General features: G+C 40.1%; 1 protein-coding gene across 3 annotated transcripts in view; it reads left to right on the top strand.

Moving 5' to 3' along the window:
• The window catches only part of IL17RD (interleukin 17 receptor D), a 93,386-nt gene that overhangs the window by 39,886 nt on the left and 32,575 nt on the right, over nucleotides 1–20,925 (top strand). For all 3 annotated transcript variants that reach the window (XM_073351494.1, XM_073351496.1, XM_073351497.1), the window contains exon 2: nucleotides 16,743–16,800. In XM_073351494.1, the coding sequence (XP_073207595.1) occupies nucleotides 16,743–16,800 (58 nt within the window). The remainder of the gene's footprint in view (nucleotides 1–16,742; nucleotides 16,801–20,925) is intronic.

Consider the following 20,925-nt stretch of genomic DNA (forward strand, 5'->3'; position numbering starts at 1 on the left):
GGGGACGATGACTCCGGGCTGGGGTAGGGGTTTGGGATGAGGGGGGAGGGGGTTTCCGGCTGGGGGGTGTGGTCTCTGGGGTGGGACTGGGGATGAGGAGTTTGGGGTGCAGGAAGGTGCTCCAGGCTGGGACCGAGGGGTTTGGAGGGCGGGAGGGAGATCAGGGCTGGGGCAGGGGGTTGGGGCACAGGAGAAGGTCAGAGGTGCAGGCTCCGGGCGGCACTTACCTCAAGCAGCTCCTGGAAGCAGCAGCGTGTCCGCGCTCTGGCTTTTACATGGAGGTGCAGCCAGGCAGCTCTGCGTGCTGACCCGTCTGCAGGCACTGCCCCAGCAGCTCCCATTGGCTATGGTTCCCGGCCAATGGGAGTTGTGAGGGTGGCTCTTGGGTTGGGGGCAGTGTGCTGAGCCCCCGGCTGCCCCTATGCATAGGAGCTGGAGGAGGGATACGCCGCTGCTTCCGGAAGCCACCGGGGCCATGGCACATGTGGAGCTGGGAAAGCCCCAGATCTCCCTCCCCAGCAGGAGTTCAAGGACCAGATTAAAACATCTGATGGGCTGGATGTGGCCCGCAGGCCATAGTTTGCCCACCCCTGCATTAGAGGTACAGTGAATGAGTCACAATACGAGAATTGTATCAGTTAAGACTACCGAAAAGATCATTTGCCTTCTTCCTATTTGTGAAACTTGGTATGTTTATAGCTAAACTAAATCAAAGCTAAACAAATAAAAAGCCGTCTAGGAAAGGAAGTGAGATTACAAGTTGTGCTTCTGACAGCACGAAAAAGATCTGCCTAGTTTTGATCTGTCTGTTAAGTAGCACAGTAGAAGCTCAGAGTTACGAACACCTTGGGAATGGAGGTTGTTTGTACCTCTGAAATGTTCATAAATCTGAACAAAATGTTATGGTTGTTCTTTCAAAAGTTTACATTGACTGAATACAACTTTGAAACTTTGTCATGCAGAAGAAAAATGCTGCTTTTAACCATCTTAATTTGAATAAACAAGCGCAGAAACAGTTTTCTTACCTTGTCAAATCTTTTTTTAAACTTTCCCTTTATTTTTTTTAGTAGTTTACATTTAACACAGTACTGTACTGTATTTGCCTTTTTTTGGCAGGGGTGGCTCTGCTGCTGACTGGTCAGTTCATAACTCTGGTGTTTGTAACTCTGAGCTTCTACTGTAGTTACATCTCTTTAAAAGATAGCTTCACGCATTCATAGTTTTTCTCCCCTGTACCTGTAGTTTGACTGTTAAGATTTAGTGAGACATGCTGCCTGTTTCCACACATTTTTAACAATCCCTTTAAAATGTTAAATACTGTTCTCTTTTACAGTCTAGCAGTACGTAAGTTCATAAGAATGTCCATACTGGGTCGACCAGTGGTCCCTCTAGCCCGGTAGCCTGTCTTCCAACAGTGGCCAATGTCAGGTGCTTCAGGGGGAATGAACAGAAGAGGGCAATTATCGAGTGATCCATCCCCTGTCATCCAGTCCCAGTTTCTGACAGATAGATATTTAGGGACACCCAGAGCATGGGGTTTCATCCCTGACCATTTTGCCTAATAGCTATTGATGGACCTATCCTCCACGAACTTATCCAATTCTTTTTTTAACTCTGTTATACTTTTGGCCTTCACAACATCCGTGACCATGAGTACTCCAGTTGACTGTGTGTTGCTTGAAGAAATACTTCTCTCTCTCTCTCTCTATATATATATATATTTTTAAAATCTGCTGCCTATTAATTTGATTGAATGACCCCTGGTTCTTAAGTTATGTGAAGAAGTAAATAGTACTTCCCTATTCACTTTCTCCACACCGTTCATGATTTTATAGACCTTTGTTATACCCTCCCCACAAGTCATCTCCTTTCTAAATTGAACAGTCACAGTCTTTTAAATCTCTTTTCATATGGAAGCTGTTGTATACCCCTAATAATATTTGTTGCCCGTCTCTATACCTTTTCCAATTTTAATATATCTTTTTTGAGATGGGGTGACCAGAACTTCACACAGTATTCACGGGGTGGGCATAGTGGATTTATTCAGTGGTTTTATGATATGTTCTGTCTTATTTTCTATCCCTTTCCTAATGGTCTGTTAGCTCTTTTGAATGCCATTGCACACTGAGCAGATGTGTTCAGAGAACTTTCCACAGTGACTCCCAAGATCTCTTTCTTGAGTGGTGACAGCTAATTTAGAACCCATCAATTTGTATATATGTAGTTGGGATTAGTTTTTCCAATGTGCATTACTTTACACTTATCAACATTGCATTTCATCTGCCGTTTTGTTTAGTCACTCCGTTTTGTGAGATCCCTTTGTACTTTGTTTGTCAGTGTACTTTGTACAAAGCAGTTAGCTTTGGATTTAACTATCATGAATGATTTAGTATCATCTGCAAATATTACCACTTCACTGTTTACCATCTTTTCCAGATCATTTATGAATTTGTTGAACAGCACAGGTCCCAGTACAGATCCATGGTGGACCCCACAATTTACCTCTTTTCATTATGAAAACTGACCATTTATTCTTACCTTTTGTTTCATATCTTTTAACCAGTTCCTGATGAATGAGAGGACTTCCTTCTTATCCCATGACTGCTTAGTTTGCTTAAGAGCTTTTGGTGTGAGACCTTGTCAAAGGCTTTCTGAAAGGCCAAATACAGTATATCATCTGGATATCTATATCATGCTTGTTGACACCTTCAAAGAATTCTTATAGATTGGTGAGGCATGATTTCCGTTTACAAAAGCCGTGTTGACTCTGCCTCAACATACCATGTTCATCTACATGTCTGATAATTCTGTTCTTTACTATAGTTTCAACCAACATGCCTGGTACTGAAGTTAGGCTTCCTGTCCTGTAATTGCTAGAATTGCCTCTGGAGCCTATTTAAAAAAAAACGGCTTTACATTAGCTACCTTCCAATCATCTGGTACAGAGAGGCTGATTTCAGCAATAGGTAACATACCACAGTTAGTATTTCTGCAGTTTCGTATTTGAGTTCCTTGAGAACTTTCAAATGAACACCATCTGGTCCTGTTGATGTGTTACTGTTTAATTTATCAGTGTGTTCCAAAACCACCTCTGCTGAAACCTCAGTCTGGGACAGTTCCTCAGATTTGTCACCTAAAAGAATGGCTCAGGTGGGGGAATCTCCCTAATATTTTGTGCAGTGAAGGTTGATACAAAGAATTCATTTAGCTTATCCACAATGGCCTTGTCTTCCTTGAGATCTCCTTTAGCACCTCAATTGTCCAGTGCACCACTGATTGTTTGGCAGGCTTCCTCTTTCTGATGTACTAAAAAGAATGTGTTTTGCTCTGAGTTTTGTGTCTTTTGCTAGTTGCTCTTCAAATTCTTTTTTTGGCTTGCCTAATTATATTTTTATGCTTGACTTGCTAGAGTTTAAGCTCCTTTCTAGTTTCCTCAGTATGATTTTACTTCCCATTTTTAAAGGCTGCCTTTTTGCCTCTAAAAACATCTTTGTGGTTTAGCCATGGTGGCATTTTTTTGGTCCTTTTACTTCTGGTTTGTTTGTTTGTTTGTTTAATTTGGGATATGCATTTAGTTTGAGCCTCTATTATGGTGTTTTTATATAGTTTTCATGCAGCCTGCAAGCATTACCCTTGCGATTAATCCTTTTAATTTCTGTTTAACTAGCTTCCTCATTTTTGTGTAGTTCCTCTTTATGTAGTTAAATGCTACTGTGGTGGGTTTCTTTGGTATATTCTTCCCTACAAGGATGTTAAATTTAATTATGTTATGGTTGCTGTGAGGTTCAGCTATATTCATAGAATCATAGAATATCAGAGTTGGAAGGGACCTCAGGAGGTCATCTAGTCCAACCCCCTGCTCAAAGCAGGACCAGTCCCCAGTGTTTGCCCCAGATCCCTAAATGGCCCCCTCAAGGATTGAACTCACAACCCTGGGTTTAGCAGGCCAATGCTCAAACCACTGAGCTATCCCTCCCTGCTTCACCTCTTGGACCAGATCCTGTGCTACACTTGGGACTAAATAAAGAATTGCCTCTCCCCTCAAGGATTTCAGGACTAGCTGCCACAAGAATCAGTCATTAAAGGTATCTAGAAATTTTATCTCTGCATCCTGTCTTGAGGTGACATGTTCCCAGTCAATATGGGGATAATTGAAATCCCCCATTATTATTGGTTTGGTGGGTTTTTTTTGTTTTTTTTTGGTTTTGGTTTTGTAGCCTCTCTAATCTCCCTGAGCATTTCACAATCCTTTTGGTCTGTAGTACATTCCTACTCCTATACTCTTTTATTCAAGCATGGATTTGCTAGAGTCTGTTGTACAGCTTGTTTCATTTCAGATGTTTACTATATTTAACTCCCCCATCATGGCCAACTCTGTCATTCCTCTCTATGTTGTCGTTAGTATTTCCTTGCCCAGTTGATTACCATCATTCCACCAAGTTTCTGTAATGCCTATTGTATCAATATTCTCATTTAATACCAGGCACTCAAGTTCACCCATCTTAATATTTAGACTTTTAGCATTCGTAAATCAGCTATTATAAAATTTGTCACTTTTTAGCTGTCTGCCTTCACATGATATAATTGAATGGGACTCTTTTTCGGTTGACTGTTTCTCTTCAGTTCCTATCTGTACATTATTAACTTCTATCCTCTCCTCTTTTACTAGGACATAGATTATCTCCTTTTATAAATCCCTCCCCAAGGGATATCTCTGTCTGAACTGTGTGCTCCTCCCACCCCAGCCCTTAGTTTAAAAACTCCTTTATGACTTTTTAAAAATTTTATGTGCAAGCAATCTAGTTCCGTTTTGATTTAGGTGGAGCCCATTCCTGTGTAGGCTCCTACTTTCCCAAAAGGTTCCCCAGTTCCTAATAAACCTGAATCCCTCCTTCCAACCCCATTGTCTCATCCACACATTGAGACCCTGCAGTTCTGCCTGTCTAACTGGCCCTGCATGTGGAACTGGAAACATTTCAGAGAATGCTACCATGAAGGTTCTGGGCTTGAATCTCTTACCTAGCAGCCTGACTTTGGCCTCTAGGCATCTCTCTTCTACCTTTCCCTATGTCACTGGTACCGATGTGTACCACAATCACTGGCTCCTCCCCAGCACTACACATAAGTCTGTCTAGATGTGTCAAGGCTGATTCCCCACTCTGGCACTTGGAGTGCAGAATGTGGGGGCCTGCAAGGATTCTAAAAATTAATACTGGCCACTCCAGGCTTGTATTAAACTCCCAAGATTACAGTTTCTCGCTGACCTTGGATGGGTAGATGCTGCTACCACTCTATACTATGCAAAAAAAACCAAAACCCTTTGAAACCAGAAAGATGCACTTGGGAATTCCTTCCTGTGGGGTACCCTCAAGCCCTTTCACACACACCCCGGGGAAGAGCTGAGAAAGAAAAACAAAGGAAATCAGCTGTTGCCACCAGCTAATTAAACAACATATGCACAAACCTCTTAGGACGCCAAAATCCAAGCCTGTTCTTAAAAAAAGGTAAATTTAATTAAAAATAAAAAGAAAGAAAATACGTCTGGAACTTAGGTTTTTGCTAGATTTAAAAAACCCACTTACAAAATTTAAACATCAAGAATAACCTTCTTGAGGTCCAGCTTTAAGGTTACAAGCAAAACAAAAAGCATCTGGGGTTAGTATAGAGGAGTTCACAAGCCAGGAAATAAACCTAATCGCTTCTTTCTAAACATTCTTGATCTATTTACACATTTGGGAGTTCCAAATAAGTTCCAAATAAGATCTCAAGGAAGACAAGGCCATTGTGGATAAGCTAAATGAATTCTTTGGATCAACCTTCACTGCACAGAATATTAGGGAGATTCCCACACCTGAGCCATTCTTTATAGGTGACAAATCTGAGGAACTGTCCCAGACTGAGGTTTCAGCAGAGGTGGTTTTGGAACACACTGATAAATTAAACAGTAACACATCAACAGGACCAGATGGTGTTCATTTAAAAGTTCTCAAGGAACTCAAATACGAAACTGCAGAAATACTAACTGTGGTATGTTACCTATTGCTGAAATCAGCCTCTCTGTACCAGATGATTGGAAGGTAGGTAATGTAAAGCCGTTTTTTTTTAAATAGGCTCCAGAGGCAATTCTAGCAATTACAGGACAGGAAGCCTAACTTCAGTACCAGGCAAGTGGGTTCTAGGTATAAGCTGATGATTTATGATCATATCTGGCTTAAAGCCTCTCATAGCATAACTCTCCCTGTTCCCCTCTTTCCTGAGGAACACAACAGACACAAAGGGGAAGTTTTTTTCCCCGATTTTAATAAGTTCTAGCCTTCCCATTGGCTCTTTTGGTCAGGTGCCCACTCCTTTTCCTTTACCTGGGGGACTTTGTTAACCCTTTACAGGTAAAGCAACCAGAGAACAGCCACCAAGAGGGACTTTATAGCTAACTGGCTGGCTGGGTATCCATAAAAGGGAGCTACCCCCCACACCTTCATTTATCACAAGATGTCTCGAGAGATCTGCAACCTTTGCACATGGCAGGCAATTTGCCATGTGGTTCTCAATCTATATTTCTAATGATTAAATCTCCCATTACTATTACCTTACTCTTCCTAATAACTAGGGTCTCCTCTCCTACAGGGGTATCCTCAGTGCAAGAGGGTACCGTGACATCATCTGAAAGGAAGGTCCCAACTGTGGGATTGTTTCCCTGTACCCCAGCTTGATGTTCTCTTTCCCTGAGACTTTCATCCTCCTTGATAACACAGGGGCTGTCAGACTAGGGACCACTCCAAGTCCCTGAAAGTCTCCTCTAAGTACCTCTTTGTCTCCCTTAACCCCTCCATTTCAGTGACTCTGGTCTCAAGAGCCCAGTCTCTGTGGGCCATGAGTTGCTTGCACCAAATGCACACATATGCCACCTGCCTGTGAGGCAAATAATTATAGATGCTGCATTCAGTTCAATAAACTGAATAACCCCCCACTCTGCTGCTGGACTTCTGCCTGGATTATTTTTACTTTTGCAGGGTTGTGTGTGTTTTGTTTGGGGCTTTTTTGGCAGGGAGGCAGTTACTGGTCTGAGTTTACACTATGTTTGGTAGGTGTATCTGCCTCTCACAGGCCTTTGCAAAACTCCCCTATTTGCTGTTCCTGTTCCCTAGCTCCTCTGTTTCCTTAGGAGCTGGCTTTTTAAACCCCTGTTCCCCTGAGTTAGCCCCGCCTCCTTGTCAAGGAATCCTAAAAGGAGTAGGGATCAAAGATAGCAGGTTAGAGCCTTGTTAATAAGCTCTCAGCCTAACCTAACAGGCCCCTTGGCTAAGCACACAGGTGACAACAAAGATAACATTTCATGAAAGCCCGTGCTTCTGCAAATGTCCTTGTGCTTTATAGACAGTGTTAATTAACATAATACTCACAGATACCATGGGATTTCAATACAAGCCCTGAAGTTATTCCCATTGAAACCAGTGTCAAAGTTCTCATTGTTGACTAGGAACAGGTTACGGTATATACTGCATGCTCTCATTCAAAAGTGAGTTAATGTTATGAAAGGCATTGAATTGATATCTCTGGAGCCCCAAATCCTCTTATTCACATTTGCTACAGGCATCAAACTCTGCATCTTGCAAATATGCTTGAACTCCAAACTACAGGGACATCTTTTGGGAGCAAAATAGTATTTTCATGTCTCTGCCCTAGTTGGTTCTTGCCCTCTATGAAATCTTCAACAAGGATGCCAGTTAGTGTCTGTTTCAATGGCATCTTTTGTGTTGTGGATACCTGTTCACTTAAAACTGTATGAGTAGGGCCCTACCAAATTTACAGCGACGAAAAAAGCGTCACAGACCATGAAATCTGGTCTTTGGTGTGCTTTTACCTATACTATACAGAGTTCATGGGACCAGCGTTTCTCAAATTGGGGGTTCTGACCCAAAATGAAGTTGCAAGGTTATTTTAGGCGACTTACGGTATTGCTACCCTTACTTCTGCACTGCCTTCAGAACTGGGTGGCTGGAGAGGGGCGGCTGTTGGCCGGGTGCCCAGCTCTGAAGGCAGCACCCCGCCAGCAGCAGCGCAGAAGTAAGAGTGGCAATACCATACCATGCCATCCTTACTTCTGCGCTGCTGCTGGCAACGACGCTACCTTCAGAGCTGGGCGGCTGGAGAGTGGCGACTGCTGACTGAGGTCCCAGCTCTGCAGGCAGCAGCACAGAAGTAAGTGTGGCAATACTATACCATGCCATCCTTATTTCTGTGCTGCTGCTGGCGGATGCTCTGCCTTCAGAGCTGGGCTCCTGGCCAGCAGCCGCCGCTCTCCAGCTGCCCAGTTCTGCAGGCAGTACCGTCGCCGGCAGCAGCACAGAAGTAAGGGTAGCAGTATTGCAACCCCCCCTACAATAACCTTGTGGCACCCCTACAACTGCTTTTTGGGTCAGGACTCCTACAATCACAACACTGGGAAATTTCAGATTTAAATAGCTGAAATCATTAAATTTATTATTTTTAAAATCCTATGACCATGAAATTGACCAAAATGGACCATGAATTTGGTAGGGCCCTGTGTATGAGAACAGCACATTGCACATCAGCCACTGAACAGATTTTGGTCACTGCTATCCTAGGCTAATTGAAATCTATATATAGAAGTGAAAAGTTCTCTAAGCCTTTACTAACCCCCTGAGTCACGCAGCCCCATATGTAGTTAGTAGAAAGTATGTTTGTTAAATGAGGACTCTATCAAAGCAGTAAGAAAACATAAAAAGGCCCTACTGGGTCAGACCAAAGGTCCATCTAGCCCAGTATCCTGTCTTCCAACAGTGGCCAATGCCAGGTGCTTCAGAGGGAATGACTAGAACAGGTAATCATCAGGTGATCCATCCCCTGTCGCCCATTCCCAACTCCTGACAAACAGAGGCTAGGGATACCATCCTTGCCCATCCTGGCTAATAGCCATTGATGGACCTATCCTCCATGAACTTATCTAGAGCTGCCTCTTCTGTAGGACTGAGCACAGTAAGGTGCTGTTACATTCAGGAAATTCACATTGGTATAACATCACACTAGTGCCATCCCCTAATGTTGAAGTTCTGCACCAGTGAAAGAGTGGTAACATGGTGAAGTAAACTGTCTCGGTATATGTCCTACTTTGGCTGATGCAGCATGTCGGCATTAGAAGTTCACACCTGTGTAACTACATTGAGGTATCAGAGTAACAGCCGTGTTAGTCTGTATTCGCAAAAAGAAAAGGAGTACTTGTGGCACCTTAGAGACTAACCAGTTTATTTGAGCATGAGCTTTCGTGAGCTACAGCATCACTTCATTGTAGCTCACGAAAGCTCATGCTCAAATAAACTGGTTAGTCTCTAAGGTGCCACAAGTACTCCTTTTTTTTTTACATTGAGGTAGTTACACCAGTGAGAATTTCTTTAATGTAGACAGAGCCTAAGAGGTGTTCACATTTAGAGGGCTTGTGGGCATTTCTAATAAAGTGTTGGTGGGGATGGGAGGGAGGGAAGGAAAGCTGGTCTTAACCTTTGCATTTTCAAATTAGAGTGCTGGAACATGTTTCTTTTTTTTTTTAAGTATTTATAAAATTGTAATGTAATCCTGGAATTCAAAAGTTTAACGCCAGCTTTGGAAAAATAAAATGCAAAAATGTAGAACAGGTCAGTCCTTTGCAGTGGATCTATGCTGGGCTGACTCCTGGTTTCATTTCCCCTGGAGTTACTGCTCTGGAACATTGAAATTACTGGACCAGATCAGCTCAGCGACCTGTCTCTGACATTGGCTAGTACCAGATGCTTCACCAAAAGGGACAAGACTCTTTAGTAGACAATTAGCTACCATGGGGGAAGTTTCTTCCTACTTCCTGCCAGCTACTGATTGTCTTGCGCCCTGCATCATGAGGACTTACAGCTTTTCTGTTTTGTTAATATCCTATCTAATGTAAATGTGGCTAGTCTTGTTATCCACATAGTGGTCTAATCCCTTTTTTGAAACTTTTAGTGATATTTTGTAGGAGTGTTCCAGAGGTTGAGTACATGTGGTGTGAAAAAGTATGCTATTTAAGTTTAAATTTGTTGACTTTGAGTTTCCTTGAATATCCTCTTGTTCTTGTATTATGAGAAAGAATAAACAGGAGCATCTGGGTTACCTCCTCTAAACCATCCATTACTTTTAGAGGAGGTAACCCAGATATAACAACTCTGTCATATCTCCTCTCTAATCTAAATGGTCTCAATCTGTTGAATCTCTACTTTAATGGAAGTCTTTCCGTTGCTCTAAATGTTTTTGTACCCGATCTCTGGACATGGTCTGTTTGTGCAAAATCTTTGTTTAAAAAAAAAAAAAAAAAGGGTGACCACCAGGTGAGGTTGTGCCATCTATTTGTAATATGTGTTTAGTTCTGGTCATCCTTTCTTTACAAAGATTTAGCAAAAATTGACATGCATTATATTTTCAGCACATTGTTTGCTTTTTTTGACTGCTGCTGCACACTGAGTGAGCAGAAGTTTCCACTGTGCAGTTCACAGCAGTCCATGGGCCTTTTCCCTGAGTGCTTACAGTTAAGTTAGAACCCAACAATGTGTATGAGTTTTTCACTTCATACCTTTCATTATGCTTTACTTTGCAGTTGTCAACTTTGTGCTGCAGGCTCACCTAGCTTTTCTAGGTCCCTCAGACGTTCCTCAGTCTTCACTAACCTACATAATTTTATGTCATCTGGAAATGTTGCCACTTCTCGGGTCACACCCTCCCTTTTCCAGATTCTTTGTAACTGAATTAACAATACCAGTCTTCGTACATATCCTTGGGTTGCCCCTCTATTGATCTTTTGCCATATTGAAACCTGACCATTTATTCCTGCTCTTCGTTTTCTGTTTCGATTTAGCATGTTTCTCATCCCTGACAGTACTTTACTTCTCACCCTATGAATACTTAGTTTCCTTAATAGCTTCTTATGAAAAAGTTTTGAAAGACTTTTGGAGAGTTCATATAGAGCATAACAACCAAGTTCTCCTTTAGTCACTATTTTGTTGACACGCATTAAGAATTAATACGAGAATAGAAAAGTTGTGCTGGTTTGTCCTTTCCACGTCATGGTCAACTAAATGTTTTATTATTCTAATTGTAACTGTTATTTCAGCCAGTTTTACTGGTATTTGAAAGAAGGCATGATGTCTGTAATTCCCAGCACCACCCAGATACTTTTTTCAAAGATAGCTACAATTTTACTACCTTCCAATCCTCTGATATGGGAAGTCATTTTAATGTGAGATTGGATAGTTTTGTTAGCAGCTCTGTTGCTTCATTCTTAAATTCTTTTAGAACTTTGGAATAGATGTCATCTTGTTCTGAAGGCTTATTGCTCTTTAATTTATCAACTTGTTTGGACATTTCAGTTTTTGACAGTGCCTCATCTTTATTGGTGGTGGTGATTAGAGTATCTTTTATATTACACTGCCGTTTTCCTTTAAGTATCAAATCACTATTTCCTGCTTGTCTGGTTTTAAAAACTGTATCATAGTTGTACCTTCTGAAGCTTAAGTGTTTTAAGTAGCTCTCGTACCTATATAGTATTGTGTGGAGCCATGGGGTAGCATCTGTTGAATATGAAAATTTCTTTTCTCACAACTTTGAGGTTTTCTCCCCCGTTTGTTTTAGTATCTGTCACTAACTCTGGAATGTTTATTGCTTACAATACAAAAATGTGCCTGCAATACCAGTGGTTGTATATGAAATTGAGGTCTGTAATGTAAATTTTGATCCTTTAATGTATATTGTTTCATGATTTTCTTCATTTGGTGGATGACGGTGCTGGTCTGCTTGGGAAAACCAAGGGGATTTTTTTTTTAAGGTTAGAGGTTGACTAGAAAGGTGATGTTTCTCTTTCAAATGGAGAATTTTACATCTTATCTGTTCAATTTGATCTGTTAAGTGAGAGTTGCAGAGCTGTTGTGAATATAAGAGCTGTTAGTATGTATATTTTAAAGAACTATTTATTTTTAGAGCCATTAGTTTGTTCAAAATGGTAAGATATTTAAGAAAGTTGCTTTGTGTGGTACACAGCGAGGAAATATTCTGTTCATTCCTGTGAGTTGTCAATTGTAATTGGAATTGTGCCAGTTGTGGCTTTGTTTTTCCCTGCATCTTTTTGGTTTGTTTCCTGGATTTCATTTGATGTTGCTGGTAAATTTTGAAGTGTTCCATAAGACTCCGATGATAACCTCAAGATAACGATGTGTTTTTTGTGCTGCTCATTCTTGTTAAACACAGCAGAGCTGTTGCATTTAACTTGGGAGCTGCAGTTAAGGTGAATGCATACAAAGGGTGAGTGTTGAATCATCATCAACCAAAGTGACCATTCAGGGATCAGGGCTTCCTTGTAGTAGGGATGCAAAATGTAAACCAGTTAACTAGTAAGCATTAGTTTTATTGGTTTACCCGCTTTAACCATTAATCCCTGGGCTGGCTGGCTGGCCTCAATGGCCCTGTGCGTGGCCGGCCACAGCTGCAACGGCTGGCGGAATCGGCCACAGCCGCAACAGCTGGCTGGCCCTTTAATCAGTTAACCATTTAAACAAAATATTTTTAATCATTTAAACTTTTAACTTTTAAAATGGTATTTACAACCCTACATTGTACTAAGGGTCATATAAACACAATAAAGACAAACCTTGACCCAAAGAGTTCACAAGGGAGGATTATGACAAATGCAAAATGTGGATGAAATAGGTAAAAGGAGGAGGTGGGAAGCCACATTAATAGCAAAATTAATATGTTGAGCATAATGTATTCTCAGTTTACCACCTGCCTAATGAGTTTTATTACAACTGTAAGTGAGAATATAAATCAATAGGCCAAGTATATGAATAAGTGAGAGTTAGTAAGATTGCAAATAGGGATTTTAAAAGCCTATTAAATAGTGTATCATATCCTCAATTCTGTTAGCTCAGATTATTAGCTATAAATTACAGGTTGTAAGGGACTGATCACTTTGGTTAGTCTCTAAGGTGCCACAAGTACTCCTTTTCTTTTTGCGAATACAGACTAACACGGCTGTTCCTCTGAAACCTTTAGAGAAATAGGAACCTAAAATATGGATTTTTTTTTTTTAGCAGTTCATTAATGCTGCCTGGTTGAAAACATTTGAGTGAATTGTTCTATATCTCAGAGTTCGATTGAGGCAACCAATTGGCTCACAACACAATGCCCAGCAGTGATGGAAAAGAGACATTTTAGCCACGAAAACGGAGGGCAGGGGCAAAACCTTGCTTTTTTCCCCAAATGTACAATAGGGTCTTAAATACGACCCTGAGAAGATAGGACTTTACTTTTAACGGTCTCATCCACAAGCCACACAGCCAATTGCATGGTTAGAGTTGGTCAGCTGATGAAGAATCATGCATGGTGTGATTTGATGATGTGTGTCCAAGGAGTCTAGATATTTCAAACATATGCTTACAGATCTTAGCCATCTCCTGTTGCTTTAGGCATTGTTAGCAGTGCATCTACTGTTACTAGATAATCCTTCTACAATGTCAAAAAATGAGGTAATTTCTGGGAAGAACGAATGAAAGCAACAGGTGTTTCAGGAATAAATTCCCACATAATCTAAAGCCACTTGTAACAAACAAGACACCTGATCGTAATAATTGAGTTACAGGACTGAGTTAATTTGTTGTGTAACCCCATAGGAGAGAGTGGGTAAATTTTACCATAAAATAGAAAACAATACATTGATTTATTTTTCCTCAATTATTAGATCAATATTAGAGCTGTAAGCTTTGAAAAAACCCTCCAGGCAAGTTTTGAAAAAGGCAAATACGAAATAATAAACTGTACTGAATTCATTTTAGTTATTTCCTTGTTCATTCCACAGTATCATCAATGATAATAGCACTGCTCTGGGAAAAGTGTCAGGCAATTAACTGCACCTTTTTTGTGTAGGCCACACCTATTTAGATAACTGTAAACCAAACTTGTTCCACTAGCTTCTTTGCAATGCAAAGGTGAGTTTCTTAAATGTTTGTTGAGAATCTGTAAGATCTTTCCCTATCCCTGAACCAGATTATACCATATTAAAATAAGTCAAATTTTTGTGCTGTTTGACAGTGCTGCTTTAATTTTGTATGCAAGCCAAGTGCTTAAAGACACTGATAACATACTACTGCAGATGTATGATCATGAATATATGATATATTGTAGATATAATTTATAAATACATATGTATACACAGGTGTGTATGTCCATATAGACTTCCTATAGATACCATAGAGCCTGCTTCTCCACTGCTTTACACCTTTTGCAGTCATTTACACCTGCACAGAGATAATCATATAATGTAACAATGTTGATGTATTATATTGCAACTCAATTTTGTAATCTTGCATTAAATACCTACTGTGACATATATGATAACACATGGAAATCAGTGGCAAAACTCTTGTTGTCTTTAGCAATAATAGGATCAGGCTCCATAACTTTGATCCTTTACTCAGTTGTTTTTTAGGGATACTTTAAATGTATATTTGAATTTAGATAGATCTCATTTATCCCATAAAATGTAATACAACTCTAAAATATCCAGAGACAAATGTAACAATCATTTGTACTACTTGTGGGAAAAACATTAATATTTGAAAGTAAAAGCTGCTTTTTAGCTGCCACATCTAAAGCCAGAGTGCAACATACTAGGCAAAAAGGTAGTGAACTTGAAGGCAAATCTGTACAATTGTTAACTCGATAATTAAAGCAGCAATTTGCTGAAGGAATAGTTCCCGTGTTAGGAATACAGATGGCTAACTGGTAACATAGCCTAAAGGCAATTATTAAATCTTAAAACATTTTAATGAACAATTATAGGTGTCTCAAGCTTAAAAGTAAACATGATTTCTGTCAAAATATAACACTCTGAAACAATGAGAAACTGTAGATTTTTGCATTTTAAAAATTGGTATCTAATGTACTTTACTGGATATTTAAAACTTGTTCCTCTAGTAGAAAAGTTTTAGGATACAAAACCTGTTCCAACTGGAGTTGCTCCAGTTGGCAATCTTGCTAACTGTTTGTTGATTTTAGCCAACCAACCAATAAAGAACAGAGAATTTAAATGATATTTCTCTGCTGTTTTTCTTGTCGAATAAGAGTGTATGCTCTTCTTGGCAAAGACTGCCTCTTAATATGTGTTTGTACAGAGCATAGCCTGGTGGACCCTCAATATTGATTGGGGTCTCTAGCTGTTACTGTAATATAAACAGATAATGAAAACAATAAATCACTCTTAAATTTGTAAAGCACTTACAAGTATGAAATGTAGGATTGGAAGAGACCTTGAGAGGTCATCTGGTCCATCCCCTTGTGCTGAGGCAGGACCAAGTATACCTAGACCATCCCAAGTGTTTATCTAACCTGTTGTTAGAAACCTCCCAATGACAGAGATTCCACATCCTCACTGGGTAACCTTTTCCAGTGCTTAACTATCCTTATAGCTAGACGTTTTTTCCTAATATCTAACCTAAATCTTCCTTGCTGCAGATTAATCTGCTCGCTCCTTGTCCTACCTTCAGTGGACACAGGGTTGTGAACAAGGAGGGGCAAATGAGCACACCGCCCCCCTCCCCCCCAGTAATTGTCAGGGGCACAGAACTCCTCCCAGCCCTAGGGCCATGGGGAGTGAGCTACTCCCAGGGCCTCTTGGTATCCTGTTACACCTGTTCTTTGGTTACGCTTTGATCTCTCTAGGTATGACTTCAGCACCTTTCATAAGCACTGAATAGAATTAAACATTTTAAAAAGGCAGTCTGATTTATCTGCAGGCAAATTCCGAACATGCTGAAAACTTGGCCATATATGCCTGATGGTCAAGCAAATGGACAGAATCCATCTCGTCCTTCGTGCACTTACTCACCATCAGCTGATTAGCACAATGGGGAATTTCTCTTTTGTGGATTCTTCCAGCTCCACAATGAATTCTCTTGGCATTTCCTCCTGGTTTTGATTTCTGTCCTGGAAGTTGCTTTCACTAAGAAAACATAACTAAGGTGCCATGATCACTCTTCTGTGCAACTGCCCTGGTGTTCTTCTGTATTTCCCTTTATATTTAGGAATGACTTTTTTTTTTCTTTTTAGTTGTTCAGGCTTTCTTGTCATTAGGTCTGAGGTATTGGGCTCGGCCTCAGAAGAGACTGGCATTTTCTTGCACCTGTACATTTGTTTGACAGCTTGTAGCTTAGTGGTTTTGAGCCTTATTAGATGCTGCTTTCAGTCACACTTTATTTCCTCTCTAAAGATAAGTTTGAGTCACTTTTTGATTTTCCAATCCCTTGGCTAATGGAGTATTTCTGTACAGATCCAGTCAGTTCAGAATAATGGATTTGGGGACACCAGTACCTTCCAAAACAAATTTTTTTTATTATTATTATTCAGATATGCTGATCAGGTTGTCCTCCTTAGAAACTGTAGATTTTTTCCTTGGTGCTGAAATTTGTTTCTTTGTGTTTTGATGCCTTTGTGTATTTGAAAGCTACTGGTAGGAGAGAATATAGAATTTCAGGAATGCTGCAATCTGTTCTTGCATTGGTTGTGTTCACGTTGGCTGCCTGACAGTTGAAGACAATGTAACTCACCATGGATTTCCATGGGAGGCTTTTCTTTTTGTGTGTGATGCCAAATCGAAACACCTAAAATTAAAATGTTTGTGTAAACTCAAAGCAGTCATTTTTTTTTCACTATATTTTTCTGTTGTTTCTCTGTAGGTGCTGCCACCAATCAGCAAAAACAGTGGAATGCTTAATGTCACCTTTAAATATGACAGTAAGTTAATCACCTACAACAGATAAAAATCTCAACTTCTCTCAAAAACAAAAAGCCCAACTCTTACTCTTTTATAGCAACATGACTTTTAAAAAAAAATTTCTCACAATTCTTGTGAGTTTGTGAACTGTAGGTTTATGTAAACAAAGATGATTGAAAAATGCTTTAAAAGCCCAAATCTCACTCTTCTATAGCAACATGACTTTTAAAAAAAATAATTCTCACAATTCTTGTAGGTTTGTGAACCGTAGGTTTGTGTAAACAAAGATGATTGAAAAATGCTTTTGGTGAGATATTTTTACTAAATTATAATAATTAATAATAAAAACACATTTCTACTTTCTGTTATCCATTCTGAGCCCATCCAATGTCTCTGTCATTCAAAAGTAAACTTCCATACAGGAGGCAGCAGCTGCCAAAAATAGGCAGTCACTTCATCCATGCTTACCAAAATTTATGCCATGTAAAGCAGGATTCCATTATGCCAAGTTTTACATTGCTTAATTTTTCTTTGGTCTCTTTAAAAGGAAGACATATTTACACTCTAAAATTAGCTAGTGGTGATTTTAAAAGTAAATTGTCTGTAAGGTTTATATGGTTTTAGTAGTTTTTCCTTACATATACTAGTAATAAGAATGTAGATTTATTTAATACTGAAAAAGTTTAAAAATCTAGTATAGTTTGTACCCTTTGTGTGTTTCATTGACTTAAGAACATAAGAACGGCCCTACTGGGTCAGACCAAAGGACATCTAGCCCAGTATCCTGTCTCCCGACAGTGGCAAAAGCCAGGTGCCCCGGGGGAATGAACAGAACAGGTAATCATCAAGTGATCCATCCTCTGTCGCCCATTCCCAGCTTCTAAATTCATGAGAAAAAATGTGTTTGTTTTTAAGTTTGTAAAAGCTTGTTTTTCTGAAATCTAAATTTTGTGTGTAAACGGAGTTGAGTTCCTTTAAGTAGAAAATAAATTTAATTTGTCCTCATGTAAAGGGAATATACTAGAAATAGGTTTCATTCCAATGATTAATGTTAAATATCTGAGTTTTAGTTTGTTCTCTCATGAACTATAATCTGATTTGCATCTCTTGGCTCAGGATATGCTAACACATACTCAGCTATCTGTTGGGTATACCAGGGCCATATCTGCATTGGGACTTTACCCTGTTTTGGCAGTCAGTGGCCCACCACCAGTATAGCTGCACCAGTGTAAACTTAATGCGTAGACTAGGAAAGCCCCGATTTTGCAGCAGTGGAGCTAAAATAAACAGCATCAGTGCAAATAACAACTTTCTTTGTCTACATTTGGAGTGTGCACCTTTACAACTACATCACTGACTGGTTGCTGGAGTTGGAGTCAAGTCCTTATGTATTAAAACCTAGTACGCTTACTGGAAACACTGAAGGAAATCGTTTTGTTTCATTCTGATATATCTTCGTTTATCCTTGGTCACAATTTCATATGAGCCCTCTGTTTATATGACAGGTTTCAGAGTAACAGCCATGTTAGTCTGTATTCGCAAAAAGAAAAGGAATACTTGTGGCACCTTAGAGACTAACCAATTTATTTGAGCATGAGCTTTCATGAGCTACAGCTCACTTCATCAGATGCATGCCGTGGAAACTGCAGCAGACTTTATTTATACACAGAGAATATGAAACAATACCTCCTCCCACCCCACTGTCCTGCTGGTAATAGCTTATCTAAAGTGATCATCAGGTGGGCCATTTCCAGCACAAATCCAGCTTTTCTCACCCTCCACCCCCCCACACAAATTCACTCTCCTGCTGGTGATAGCCCATCCAAAGTGACAACTCTTTACACAATGTGCATGATAATAAAGTTGGGCCATTTCCTGCACAAATCCAGGTTCTCTCACCCCCTCACCCCCCTCCCAAAAACCACACACACAAACTCACTATCCTGCTGGTAATAGCTCATCCAAAGTGACCATTCTCCCTACAATGTGCATAATTAAGGTGGGCCATTTCCAGCACAAATCCAGGTTTTCTCACATCCCCCCCACCCCCATACACACACAAACTCACTCTCCTGCTGGTAATAGCTCATCCAAACTGACCACTCTCCAAGTTTAAATCCAAGTTAAACCAGAACATCTGGGGGGGGGGGGCGGGGGGGGTAGGAAAAAACAAGAGGAAATAGGCTACCTTGCATAATGACTTAGCCACTCCCAGTCTCTATTTAAGCCTAAATTAATAGTATCCAATTTGCAAATGAATTCCAATTCAGCAGTTTCTCGCTGGAGTCTGGATTTGAAGTTTTTTTGAAGTTTATGAATGTTATAATTCTTGACATCTGATTTGTGTCCATTTATTCTTTTACGTAGAGACTGTCCAGTTTGACCAATGTACATGGCAGTCCAATCTGGACATTGGTCAAACTGGACAGTCTCTACGTAAAAGAATAAATGGACACAAATCAGATGTCAAGAATTATAACATTCATAAACCAGTCGGAGAACACTTCAATCTCTCTGGTCACGCAATCACAGACATGAAGGTCGCTATCTTAAAACAAAAAAACTTCAAATCCAGACTCCAGCGAGAAACTGCTGAATTGGAATTCATTTGCAAATTGGATACTATTAATTTAGGCTTAAATAGAGACTGGGAGTGGCTAAGTCATTATGCAAGGCAGCCTATTTCCTCTTGTTTTTTCCTACCCCCCCGCCCCCCCCCCCCAGATGTTCTGGTTTAACTTGGATTTAAACTTGGAGAGTGGTCAGTTTGGATGAGCTATTACCAGCAGGAGAGTGAGTTTGTGTGTGTATGGGGGTGGGGGGGATGTGAGAAAACCTGGATTTGTGCTGGAAATGGCCCTCCTTAATTATGCACATTGTAGGGAGAATGGTCACTTTGGATGAGCTATTACCAGCAGGATAGTGAGTTTGTGTGTGTGGTTTTTGGGAGGGGGGTGAGGGGGTGAGAGAACCTGGATTTGTGCAGGAAATGGCCCAACTTTATTATCATGCACATTGTGTAAAGAGTTGTCACTTTGGATGGGCTATCACCAGCAGGAGAGTGAATTTGTGTGGGAGGGTGGAGGGTGAGAAAAGCTGGATTTGTGCTGGAAATGGCCCACCTGATGATCACTTTAAATAAGCTATTACCAGCAGGACAGTGGGGTGGGAGGAGGTATTGTTTCATATTCTCTGTGTATAAATAAAGTCTGCTGCAGTTTCCACGGCATGCATCTGATGAAGTGAGCTGTAGCTCACGAAAGCTCATGCTCAAATAAATTGGTTAGTCTCTAAGGTGCCACAAGTACTCCTTTTCTTTCTGTTTATATGATAATTTCTGAAATCTAAATCCTTTATTGTGAATTCCTATTCTATGTCTAACCTCACATTAGCATTTAAAGAAAGCCAGCATAATTTATGCCTATCAGATCCTACATGGAATAAATGGTCACTAGAAGAGGGTAATAATTTCTTACCTGAATAAAGAAAAGCAGGAAATAGCAATCAGAGCAGTGATACCCACTTGTAGGTTCACACAGTGCAGCCTGTTTACACCCTAATAACTGTCATGTTTTTTACCATTAATTCTTGCATCAGGATCTGAGGTTAACCAATGACAAATGTTAATTTAAAATGCTGCTCCAAACTCCCTGATTAAGGGGGTTATTTAAGTTTGGCAGTACTGCAAGGAGGTCCCCTATACCAAGGCTTAAGATTTTACATAATACAGAAACATATACTGATAAAGAAGAGCCAAGAGAGAGAATAATTTGGCTACCTAGCTCTGATTTAAAAGGCATTTATTTTGTTGCATAGCCTGCCCATGAGGTAAGACACTACATAGTAGGGGTTAAATAATTTGTTCAAAGTGAGAAAATAAATGTTTATCCAGTTTCGTATTTAACTTGGATTTAACAGAAAAAATGCCTCCCTGTAAAGCCTGCAAATTGTTCACTGCTGTGTTCTTTTTAAACATTTTAAATCAGGAACTCGCATTCAACCCTAAGACATTTTGTGCTATATTGCATTTTGGCAAATTGTTATTTCAGCATAGCATTTTAGTAACTAGGATCCAAAATCTTAGGTAAGGCTGTTAATTGCATCCAGAACTTGCAAGAAGTTGTTCCTCCAAACTTTCCATTGAA

This window comes from Lepidochelys kempii, chromosome 7 (assembly GCF_965140285.1).
Source record: "Lepidochelys kempii isolate rLepKem1 chromosome 7, rLepKem1.hap1, whole genome shotgun sequence".
Taxonomy (NCBI): domain Eukaryota; kingdom Metazoa; phylum Chordata; order Testudines; family Cheloniidae; genus Lepidochelys; species Lepidochelys kempii.